Source organism: Hippocampus bargibanti, linkage group LG16 (genome assembly GCF_051943395.1).
Source record: "Hippocampus bargibanti isolate YZ-2025 linkage group LG16, ASM5194339v1, whole genome shotgun sequence".
Classification (NCBI taxonomy): Eukaryota; Metazoa; Chordata; class Actinopteri; order Syngnathiformes; family Syngnathidae; genus Hippocampus; species Hippocampus bargibanti.
The window spans coordinates 9,357,681-9,370,135 of record NC_142749.1 but is presented as its reverse complement, the minus strand read 5'-3'; the positions used below and the strand labels follow the sequence as shown (position 1 = coordinate 9,370,135).

The following is a 12,455-nucleotide window of genomic DNA, read 5'->3' as shown; positions in this document are numbered from 1 at the left end:
TTCTCAGGGCGTCGGCAAGTCTGCAGAGCTTGAAATCCACCGCTTGCGAGCCGAGTAAGCCAAAATGCTCTTTGTGTGTTATGAAGTTCGAAAAAAAAAAGTGGGATGGGGGGATTCTAAAGCTCCCCAGCGGAATTTCCCACAAAAAGTCTCCAGCTTTTGGTTAGTCATGACATGCGCAAAGCCACGTGACGCTGCAAATATTCTCATCTCTCAAGACTGGCTCTGATGAAGGAGGAGAAAGAAGCCATTGCCAAGGTCGTGGAGCGACTGCAGCTCAGCGGAAGCGTTTCAACGCCCGGCGGACCTCAAGACTGGCGGGATCGGGACCTGGTGAGGACCTTGCAGGAGCAGCTGCTCAAAGAGAGGGCCAAGAGTCAGCGCTCAGCCACGAAACGATGCCAGGAGCAGCAACTCCTCATGGAGCAGGTTGGAGCGCTTGTGGACACCCTCCCAGTTGGTTTGTTTTCTGTTTGCGCTTTTGACGCTTTCCCTTCCGTCTTTCAAGCTGGATGAGCTGAGGGCCTCAGAGTGCGCGCTCCGCCTCCATGTCAAGAGTCTGACCAATGAACTGGCGCTCTTACGCAGAAGGTGAGACGCTTCTAGAAATTGCTGTTGGAGTACAGTGATACCTCGGCTTACGAACGCTTTAGCTAACGAACTTTCACCATCCGTTAAATTTGCGAGAATATACTCTTGGCATACGAACTAGTTTTCGGTTCTTAGAGCTCCTAACAAGGAGCTGAAAATAGAGCTAAAAGACAGAGCTTGGAACAAAAAACAAAAAAGAAAAAAAAACAAAAGTGAAAAGGTGAGAAAATTGATACAAAACAGTGAAATTTGGACTTGTTTCAACTTTATTGATAGTTCAAAGGCAGAGTGTAGACTGCAAGGTTAAAATATCCCATCAATCAGGCCCCACAAAAACCCCTCACAAGCCATCTGTATAATTTGAAGAGAACCTACAAACAAGGAACCAGCTATTAATGAAGTTTATGGTGTGTCTGCCTGCATCTGTTGCTGTTGCCATATCACAACTTCTAAGATGTACAACCCAGAGCTCCTTGAGCCACTTTATGCAAAAAGCTGTCCATTCCATCAAGACATCAACGACCATCACAAAGGTAAATAAAATGACTCTATAATACAGTACAGTTTATTTCTTTAATTACAATACCATAGCACATTTGTTATACATAAAATAAGGTATATTGTGTGTAGTTTTAAGGCTTATTTCGTTGAAAATTATGTTTTATGGGGACCTGGGAATATATTATTCTCATTTTAATGGTTTCCTATGTGAAATTAATGTTTGGAATAAACACTTTTCGCCTTACACACACTTTCTGGGAACCAATTAAGTTTGTAAGCCAAGGTATGACTGTAGTTCTGGTTTCAATGATGGCGTTGTGATAGATTTAAAGTCAGATAAATCTTCCCCTCTACTATCCTTCTATCCCAAGTAGAGGGACGCCTCTGTCGGCTCGCGGGGAGATTTATCGTTCGCACAACCCAGCCAGGGGTCGCTCGGGATCCAGAGAACGCAAAGGCGACCGAGCACAAAGGTCAACGGAAAGAGGGAGAAGATCCGACTCCACAGGGCCGCGCGCTGTCGTACGAAGGCAGTCACCTTCCCCCACCGGTATCAACTTGACTCTCTGGAACTAAATTGTGGAAGTGGGATATTTCAGATCATATACAGAAGGTTACAGCTGAACAATTTTGAAAAATGGGAATGCCATAAATTGCATCCCCCCCTCTTTTTACATTTTTTTAACTCATTCACTGCCGGACGTGCAAAAATGTGTCCACTCCAGTGCCAGGGTTTTTGTCATTTTCACTCAAATTGCAGGACCCACAGAATATTGAGTTTTAGGACTACATAAACATTCAATACATCGTGAGAAACCTAAGACTCTCTTCTTTCATCAGGAAAAAAATAGTTACAATTTAAAAAATGGGTCTAGAGTTATCTGAGCTTGAAATGGGGGCGGCTGTCCAAAAATACAATAGAATACATACATATTGATTTATGTAGCGCTTTAACAACGCTGAAGCTGTAACAAAGCGCTAACATGGAAAAAGGGGAAATGATGCCCCCTTGTGGAAGGGGAAAAAATATTGCCTGACAATTGGTCTGACCAGCGCTTTATCGGCATCCCCTACAAGAAAAAACAAAACCCGAACAAAGGGAAGTAATGTGATGCTATTCACAAATTTATTCGGGAATTGAAAATATGACGTCGAGCGGCATTCCTGAATTTGTTTGGGTTTTGTTTTTTTCATGCTCGGGTGCCGATTAAGCGCTGGCCATGGCCTCTGGCAATGTTTTTTCTTTTCCACAAGGGGGCAGCATTACCCTTTTCCAGCTTCAGCTGTTGTTAAAGCGCTATATACACCAATATGTATATACTGAATTGCATTGGATTTTGGACAGCCACCTTCATTTCAAACTCATATCACTCCAGACCCATAAAATTTAGGAATTAACTATTTTTTTCTGATCAAAGAAGAGAGTCTAAGGTTTCTTACGCTGCATTGAATATTTATTTCGTCCTAAAACTCAATATTCTGTGGATCCTGCAATTTGAGTGAAAATGACAAAAGCCCTGGCACTGGAAGTGGTCTTTGTGTTGTCATATTATTTGTTATTTAGTAGTTTTTTTTTTTTGCTTTGTTATTTCCGGGTTGAGTGAAGTTGTAACGTGTGGCTGCCGCTGCTCACCCGCAGAAAAAATATCCTGTGACTGTAAAGTGTCCTTGAGACTTTTGAAAGGCGCTTATAAATGAAATGTATTATTATTATTATTATTATTATTATTTTATCATTGCACGTCTGGCAGTGAATGAGTTAATTACAAAATACTTGGGCTTGATGCCGTTTTTATTTTCTCACAGAATACTTAAAACATGAGTTAGTCCTAAAGCAGATTACAGCAAAAAAAAGGCAGCGACAAATCTGTGGCTTTATCCAAATGTACTTGCTTTCTTCTCAGGGTCCCGAGTGCCTCGCTTTGACCCAACCGCTTACATCCACGACAAACAGCGCCGCCTAAGAGAATCTGAACTCAAAAAGTAAGTCTCCCTCCAAACTCTTCAATTGGCAGCAAATGATGAAAAAGTGAGCATTATTTGTCATTCGCGTCTCTCGTGCGTGTCAGACAGTTAAAGGTGCGGCGAGACTTAATGATGTCGCCATCGCTGGTCCCCGAACGAGGGCGTTCCCGCTCCAGAGAGGCTTATCCTCAGTTGAGCCGCGCCGGAAGCCGAGGACGGAGTTTGTCCAGAGAGCGGCAAGGGAGCAGGAACTCCTCTGAGAGCTCTTTAGTGGATATGGAGGAAATGACCAAAGCGCTGCTCAGGTCAACTTTCTCAATGTGGGTCCATTGTGCACCCCCATCCCCTACTCGTTCTCACCTCACGTTTTTTACACTTCACAGAGGCCGAAAACAGACGTTCAACGGCCCCAGTGCGGTAAGTCAAGTGTCATTTGTGTTTCTTCGTGCTCGTAGGGACATTAAATTTGTTAAATCCGTAACATGCCTGGGACTCTTTTACAGTCCAGAGGAAGCCTGTTAGCCCGGAACCCTTTAAGCAGCACTCCAACATACAGGATGAAGTGCAAAGGTAATTTTAACATTTCTCATCGGATTCAAACCAATTCAACTCAAAAATAGTCATGAAATTCAGACCCAGCAGTACATAGCGAGTGCTCCAAAATACTCATTCTTTAATTTAACTCATTCACGACCATTCACAAATTTATTCGGGAATTGAAAATATGACGTTGAGCGTCATTTTTGATTTTTCATGCTTGGGTGCCGATAAAGTGCTGGCCCTGGCCTCTGGCAATGTTTTTTTTTTCTTTTCCACAAGGGGGCATTTTCCCCCTTTTTTTCCATGTTAGCGCTTTGTTCGCACTTCAGATGTTGTTAAAGTGATATATAAACCAATATGTATGTATTGCATTGTATTTTAGACAGCCACCCTCATTTCAAGCTCATATAACTCCAGACTCATATAATTTAGGAATTAACTCTTTTTTTCTGATGAAAGAAAAGAGTCTAAGGTTTCTAACGCTGTATTGAATGTTTATACAGTGGGACCTTGGCTTACAAACTTAATTGGTTCCCAGACAGAGTGTGTAAGGCGAAAAGTGTGTATCCCAAAAAATAATTTCCCATACGAAACCATTAAAACGAGAATAATGCGTTCCCAGTTTCCCCATAAAACATAATTTTCTACTTTCTAATTTTCTAAGCCTTAAAACTACACAAAATATACCTTATTTTATGTATAATGAGTGTGCTATAGTATTATGATTAAAGAAATAAACTCTACTGTACAATGAATTCATTTTATTGACCTTTGTGATGGTCCTTGATGGAATGGAGTGTCCGGTTTCCTCAACATTAAACACTTGTTGAGGAACGTCGCCTTCTTCTTTAACCATCTTGAGGAATGATCCCTTGTAGGTGCTTTCTCTGTGATAATTGTATCTAGTTCTTCATCAATTGTGATCTGTTTAGCTAGGTTGATAGCTTTTTGCATCAAGTGTACAGATGACTTGTGCGAGTTATTTGTGGAGCCTGATTGATGGGATATTTTAACCTTCCAGTCTACACTCTGCTTTTCAACTATCAAAGTTGAAATGGGTCCAAATTTCACTGTTTTCTATCCATTTCCTTACTATTTCACTTTTGTTTGTTTTCTGTCATCTCCCTTTCGTGTGTGTGTGTGTGTGTGTGTGTGTGTGTGTGTGTGTATTCTCACTCTCTCTATGTCTGCCTATCTCTTTAATGTTTAAACCCCCCCGTCCCCACTGCTGGGGTCTTAACCAATCACGTGGCTTTAACCGAAGACACCATTTTGTTTTTTGGAGAACAGCCTCACTCTCTCACTGTCTGTCTATTACCCCATCCCCCACTGCTGCGTAGTTGACCAATCACGTGGCTTTAACCGAAGACTGGGGGCGGGGAATAGACGACAAAAACAGTGGCCACCATTTTCTTGTTAGGATAACGGGCTCGTTCGCAAACGACACATCACTCATTATGGCAGCTCCGTGTGTATCCCGAGAAATAGATCGTATGCCAAGGTAAAATTTTCATAAATGTAACGTTCGTAAACCAGAAAGTTCGTAAGCCAAGGGGTTCGTAAACCGAGGTTTCACTGTATAGTGTTTCTATAGTCCTAAAACTCAATATTCTGTGGGTCCACAAATTCAAGTACCAATCACAAAAACCCTGCCTGGCACATTTTTGCACATGTCTGGCAGTGAATTAGTTAATATATAGTATATATAATGAGAGTGACTGTATTCTGTAATTTAATACATATAATATTTATAATGAGAATGACCGTATTCATCTGCTGTCACACACTCCAACCCTCAGAAAGCTCCATCGACACTGGCGCAGAACTGTCAGAGATAGATGCCAGGCTGCAGGCCTTGCAGGAGTACATGAGGGACTTGGACACAGGAGATTGACAGATGGTGCAGCTTGCAGCCCAACGAAGCTCTTGTTCTGAACTCCAAAAAACCAACAGCGTTTCCAGCTCTTGAGTGCCATTTATTTTATTTTTTCTAACATTCTTTAGCATGGATGAGAAGCTCTCCGAGACTCTTTCTTTATGACCTCAATTGTCTGGAGCGAAAGCAATCACTGTGTAGGTGTCAACTATTTTTATGTGTTTTGAATATTTTTTATTAACTTAAAATATTACTGTGAATAAATGTAGCTGTAGCATTTAAGCAGTACAAAAGATTTCTTCTTGAAACATGCTCATTTTTCTTTAGGCTAAAAACACCTTACTATACATGGTCGTGTTTTTCGGCTAAAAACGCCTTACTATACATGGTCGTTTTTTTGGGGGGTCTAAAAACGCCTTACTATACATGGTCATTTTTTTCGGCTAAAAAACGCCTTACTATACATGGTCGTGTTTTTCGGCTTAAAACGCCTTACCATACATGTCGTTTTGTTGAGGGGTCTAAAAACGCCTTACTATACATGGTCGTTTTTTTCGGCTAAAAAAACCCAAACTATATACATGTTTTTTTTTACCCGGCTCAAAACACCTTACTATACATGGTTGTTTTTTTCGGCTAAAAACGCCTTACTATACATGGTCGTTTTTTTGAGGGGTCTAAAAACGCCTTACTATACATGGTCGTGTTTTTCAGCTAAAAACGCCTTACTATACATGGTCGTGTTTTTCGGCTAAAAACGCCTTACTATACATGGTCGTTTTTTTGGGGGGTCTAAAAACGCCTTACTATACATGGTCATTTTTTTCGGCTAAAAAAACGCCTTACTACATGGTCGTGTTTTTCGGCTAAAAACACCTTACCATACATGTCGTTTTGTTGAGGGGTCTAAAAACGCCTTACTATACATGGTCGTTTTTTTCGGCTAAAAAAACCCAAACTATATACATGTTTTTTTTTTACCCGGCTCAAAACACCTTACTATACATGGTTGTTTTTTTCGGCTAAAAACGCCTTACTATACATGGTCGTTTTTTTGAGGGGTCTAAAAACGCCTTACTATACATGGTCGTTTTTTTCGGCTAAAAACGCCTTACTATACATGGTCGTGTTTTTCGGCTAAAAACGCCTTACTATACATGGTCGTTTTTTTGGGGGGTCTAAAAACGCCTTACTATACATGGTCATTTTTTTCGGCTAAAAAAACGCCTTACTACATGGTCGTGTTTTTCGGCTAAAAACACCTTACCATACATGTCGTTTTGTTGAGGGGTCTAAAAACGCCTTACTATACATGGTCGTTTTTTTCGGCTAAAAAAACCCAAACTATATACATGTTTTTTTTTTACCCGGCTCAAAACACCTTACTATACATGGTTGTTTTTTTCGGCTAAAAACGCCTTACTATACATGGTCGTTTTTTTGAGGGGTCTAAAAACGCCTTACTATACATGGTCGTGTTTTTCGGCTAAAAACGCCTTACTATACATGGTCGTGTTTTTCGGCTAAAAACGCCTTACTATACATGGTTGTGTTTTTCGGCTAAAAACGCCTTACTATATATAGATGGTCGGTTTTTTTTGGTCTAAAAACACCTTACTATACATGGTTGGTTTTTTTGGTCTAAAAACGCCTTACTATACATGGTGGGTTTTTTTTGTTTGTTTTTTTTTTTCGGCTAAAAACGGCTGACTAAACATGGTCGTTTTTTTTCAGCTCAAAACACCTTACTATACATGGCCGTTTTTCCGGCTCAAAAGGTACATGGTCTTTTTTTCGGCTATAAACACCTTACTATACATGGTCGTTTTTTTGGTCTAAAAACGCCTTACTATACATGGTCGTTTTTTTGAGGGGTCTAAAAACGCCTTACTATACATGGTCGTGTTTTTCAGCTAAAAACGCCTTACTATACATGGTCGTGTTTTTCGGCTAAAAACGCCTTACTATACATGGTCGTTTTTTTGGGGGGTCTAAAAACGCCTTACTATACATGGTCATTTTTTTCGGCTAAAAAAACGCCTTACTACATGGTCGTGTTTTTCGGCTAAAAACACCTTACCATACATGTCGTTTTGTTGAGGGGTCTAAAAACGCCTTACTATACATGGTCGTTTTTTTCGGCTAAAAAAACCCAAACTATATACATGTTTTTTTTTTACCCGGCTCAAAACACCTTACTATACATGGTTGTTTTTTTCGGCTAAAAACGCCTTACTATACATGGTCGTTTTTTTGAGGGGTCTAAAAACGCCTTACTATACATGGTCGTGTTTTTCAGCTAAAAACGCCTTACTATACATGGTCGTGTTTTTCGGCTAAAAACGCCTTACTATACATGGTCGTTTTTTTGGGGGGTCTAAAAACGCCTTACTATACATGGTCATTTTTTTCGGCTAAAAAAACGCCTTACTACATGGTCGTGTTTTTCGGCTAAAAACACCTTACCATACATGTCGTTTTGTTGAGGGGTCTAAAAACGCCTTACTATACATGGTCGTTTTTTTCGGCTAAAAAAACCCAAACTATATACATGTTTTTTTTTTACCCGGCTCAAAACACCTTACTATACATGGTTGTTTTTTTCGGCTAAAAACGCCTTACTATACATGGTCGTTTTTTTGAGGGGTCTAAAAACGCCTTACTATACATGGTCGTGTTTTTCAGCTAAAAACGCCTTACTATACATGGTCGTGTTTTTCGGCTAAAAACGCCTTACTATACATGGTCGTTTTTTTGGGGGGTCTAAAAACGCCTTACTATACATGGTCATTTTTTTCGGCTAAAAAAACGCCTTACTACATGGTCGTGTTTTTCGGCTAAAAACACCTTACCATACATGTCGTTTTGTTGAGGGGTCTAAAAACGCCTTACTATACATGGTCGTTTTTTTCGGCTAAAAAAACCCAAACTATATACATGTTTTTTTTTTACCCGGCTCAAAACACCTTACTATACATGGTTGTTTTTTTCGGCTAAAAACGCCTTACTATACATGGTCGTTTTTTTGAGGGGTCTAAAAACGCCTTACTATACATGGTCGTGTTTTTCGGCTAAAAACGCCTTACTATACATGGTCGTGTTTTTCGGCTAAAAACGCCTTACTATACATGGTTGTGTTTTTCGGCTAAAAACGCCTTACTATATATAGATGGTCGGTTTTTTTGGTCTAAAAACACCTTACTATACATGGTTGGTTTTTTTGGTCTAAAAACGCCTTACTATACATGGTGGGTTTTTTTTGTTTGTTTTTTTTTTCGGCTAAAAACGGCTGACTAAACATGGTCGTTTTTTTTTCAGCTCAAAACACCTTACTATACATGGCCGTTTTTCCGGCTCAAAAGGTACATGGTCTTTTTTTCGGCTATAAACACCTTACTATACATGGTCGTTTTTTTGGTCTAAAAACGCCTTACTATACATGGTCGTTTTTTTGAGGGGTCTAAAAACGCCTTACTATACATGGTCGTGTTTTTCAGCTAAAAACGCCTTACTATACATGGTCGTGTTTTTCGGCTAAAAACGCCTTACTATACATGGTCGTTTTTTTGGGGGGTCTAAAAACGCCTTACTATACATGGTCATTTTTTTCGGCTAAAAAAACGCCTTACTACATGGTCGTGTTTTTCGGCTAAAAACACCTTACCATACATGTCGTTTTGTTGAGGGGTCTAAAAACGCCTTACTATACATGGTCGTTTTTTTCGGCTAAAAAAACCCAAACTATATACATGTTTTTTTTTTACCCGGCTCAAAACACCTTACTATACATGGTTGTTTTTTTCGGCTAAAAACGCCTTACTATACATGGTCGTTTTTTTGAGGGGTCTAAAAACGCCTTACTATACATGGTCGTGTTTTTCAGCTAAAAACGCCTTACTATACATGGTCGTGTTTTTCGGCTAAAAACGCCTTACTATACATGGTCGTTTTTTTGGGGGGTCTAAAAACGCCTTACTATACATGGTCATTTTTTTCGGCTAAAAAAACGCCTTACTACATGGTCGTGTTTTTCGGCTAAAAACACCTTACCATACATGTCGTTTTGTTGAGGGGTCTAAAAACGCCTTACTATACATGGTCGTTTTTTTCGGCTAAAAAAACCCAAACTATATACATGTTTTTTTTTTACCCGGCTCAAAACACCTTACTATACATGGTTGTTTTTTTCGGCTAAAAACGCCTTACTATACATGGTCGTTTTTTTGAGGGGTCTAAAAACGCCTTACTATACATGGTCGTGTTTTTCAGCTAAAAACGCCTTACTATACATGGTCGTGTTTTTCGGCTAAAAACGCCTTACTATACATGGTCGTTTTTTTGGGGGGTCTAAAAACGCCTTACTATACATGGTCATTTTTTTCGGCTAAAAAAACGCCTTACTACATGGTCGTGTTTTTCGGCTAAAAACACCTTACCATACATGTCGTTTTGTTGAGGGGTCTAAAAACGCCTTACTATACATGGTCGTTTTTTTCGGCTAAAAAAACCCAAACTATATACATGTTTTTTTTTTACCCGGCTCAAAACACCTTACTATACATGGTTGTTTTTTTCGGCTAAAAACGCCTTACTATACATGGTCGTTTTTTTGAGGGGTCTAAAAACGCCTTACTATACATGGTCGTGTTTTTCAGCTAAAAACGCCTTACTATACATGGTCGTGTTTTTCGGCTAAAAACGCCTTACTATACATGGTCGTTTTTTTGGGGGGTCTAAAAACGCCTTACTATACATGGTCATTTTTTTCGGCTAAAAAAACGCCTTACTACATGGTCGTGTTTTTCGGCTAAAAACACCTTACCATACATGTCGTTTTGTTGAGGGGTCTAAAAACGCCTTACTATACATGGTCGTTTTTTTCGGCTAAAAAAACCCAAACTATATACATGTTTTTTTTTTACCCGGCTCAAAACACCTTACTATACATGGTTGTTTTTTTCGGCTAAAAACGCCTTACTATACATGGTCGTTTTTTTGAGGGGTCTAAAAACGCCTTACTATACATGGTCGTGTTTTTCAGCTAAAAACGCCTTACTATACATGGTCGTGTTTTTCGGCTAAAAACGCCTTACTATACATGGTCGTTTTTTTGGGGGGTCTAAAAACGCCTTACTATACATGGTCATTTTTTTCGGCTAAAAAAACGCCTTACTACATGGTCGTGTTTTTCGGCTAAAAACACCTTACCATACATGTCGTTTTGTTGAGGGGTCTAAAAACGCCTTACTATACATGGTCGTTTTTTTCGGCTAAAAAAACCCAAACTATATACATGTTTTTTTTTTACCCGGCTCAAAACACCTTACTATACATGGTTGTTTTTTTCGGCTAAAAACGCCTTACTATACATGGTCGTTTTTTTGAGGGGTCTAAAAACGCCTTACTATACATGGTCGTGTTTTTCGGCTAAAAACGCCTTACTATACATGGTCGTGTTTTTCGGCTAAAAACGCCTTACTATACATGGTTGTGTTTTTCGGCTAAAAACGCCTTACTATATATAGATGGTCGGTTTTTTTTGGTCTAAAAACACCTTACTATACATGGTTGGTTTTTTTGGTCTAAAAACGCCTTACTATACATGGTGGGTTTTTTTTGTTTGTTTTTTTTTTTCGGCTAAAAACGGCTGACTAAACATGGTCGTTTTTTTTCAGCTCAAAACACCTTACTATACATGGCCGTTTTTCCGGCTCAAAAGGTACATGGTCTTTTTTTCGGCTATAAACACCTTACTATACATGGTCGTTTTTTTGGTCTAAAAACGCCTTACTATACATGGTCGTTTTTTTCGGCTAAAAAAACCTTAACTATATACATGTTATATACATGTAACTATATACATGTATAGACATGGTCGGTTTTTTTTTCGGCTAAAAACGCCTTACTATCCACGGTAGATATTCTTGGGCTAAAAATGCCTTACTTACTATACTCGGGCTTTTTTTGGGTCTAAAAATGTCTTATTATGCGTGGTGGTTTTTTTCGGCCCACCAACTGTCTTACATTTTTAATAAGAATATGAAAGCCTTTTATAGTCACACAATGGGGAAATGTGCAAAAATCCCAAATGGAGATGACTGGGATTGAACACCAGTCCTCATACATGCAAAGCATGCACTCTACCACTGAGCTACATCCCCATTTCATGCAAAAATAAACGTCACACTATCCATGGTCCTTTCTTTCTGCTGCAAAACACCTTACTATACATGGTCGTTTTTTTTTGGTCTAAAAACGCCTTACTATATATGGTAGTTTTTTTTTTCGGCTAAAAACGCCTTACTATATACATGGTCTTTTTTTTCCGTCTAAAAACACCTTACTATACATGGTCTTTTTTCCGGCTCAAAACGCCATACTATACTTTGTAGTTTTTTTTTCGGCTAAAACACCTTACTATATACATGGTCGTTTTTTTTTTCGGCTAAAAAAAACCTTAACTCTCTACATGTTTTTTTTACCCGGCTCAAAACGCCTTACTATACATGGTCGTTTTTTTCGTCTAAAAATGCCTTACTATACACGGTGTTTCTTTCGGCTAAAAACGCCTTATGATACATGGTCGTTTTTCCGGCTCAAAACACCAAACGATACATGGTAGTTTTTTTTTTCGGCTGAAAACGCCTTACTATACATGATCGTTTTTTTGGCTCAAAACGCCTTACTATACATGGTCGTTTTTTTTACTAAAAACGCCTTACTTACTTTATACATGGTCGTTTTTTTCCAGCTAAAAACACCTTAGAATCCATGGCCCAAGGATGATCAAAAGGTCAAAAGGAGTCCAAGATGGCGCCCGAGTAGGCAGCCGTCAGCAAGTACTCTCATGAGCCTTGCTTTTTTTGGTTGTTTTTGTCTTGTTTTGTGTTTTCTTTTGTCACTTTGTGTTGTTGTGCGTCTTGTGCAATGGATACGGATTGTTTTTCAGCATTTTTGACCACAACATTCATCAAGGAGGAGA

The 12,455-nt window shown here is 39.3% G+C and overlaps 1 protein-coding gene across 3 annotated transcripts in view; it reads left to right on the top strand.

Moving 5' to 3' along the window:
• Positions 1 to 5,766, top strand: part of ccdc61 (coiled-coil domain containing 61) — an 8,930-nt gene extending 3,164 nt beyond the window's left edge. For 2 of the 3 annotated variants that reach the window (XM_089017030.1, XM_089017031.1), the window contains 9 exons: positions 1 to 54; positions 219 to 429; positions 509 to 591; positions 1,464 to 1,642; positions 2,997 to 3,075; positions 3,162 to 3,362; positions 3,441 to 3,474; positions 3,561 to 3,627; positions 5,397 to 5,766. The exon at positions 1 to 54 is cut by the window's left edge. In XM_089017030.1, coding sequence (XP_088873156.1) covers positions 1 to 54; positions 219 to 429; positions 509 to 591; positions 1,464 to 1,642; positions 2,997 to 3,075; positions 3,162 to 3,362; positions 3,441 to 3,474; positions 3,561 to 3,627; positions 5,397 to 5,491 — 1,003 coding nt within the window. In that variant the 3' untranslated portion in view covers positions 5,492 to 5,766. The remainder of the gene's footprint in view (positions 55 to 218; positions 430 to 508; positions 592 to 1,463; positions 1,643 to 2,996; positions 3,076 to 3,161; positions 3,363 to 3,440; positions 3,475 to 3,560; positions 3,628 to 5,396) is intronic. The other variant, XM_089017032.1, reaches the window with a different exon arrangement.
• Positions 5,767 to 12,455: the final 6,689 nt, after the last annotated feature.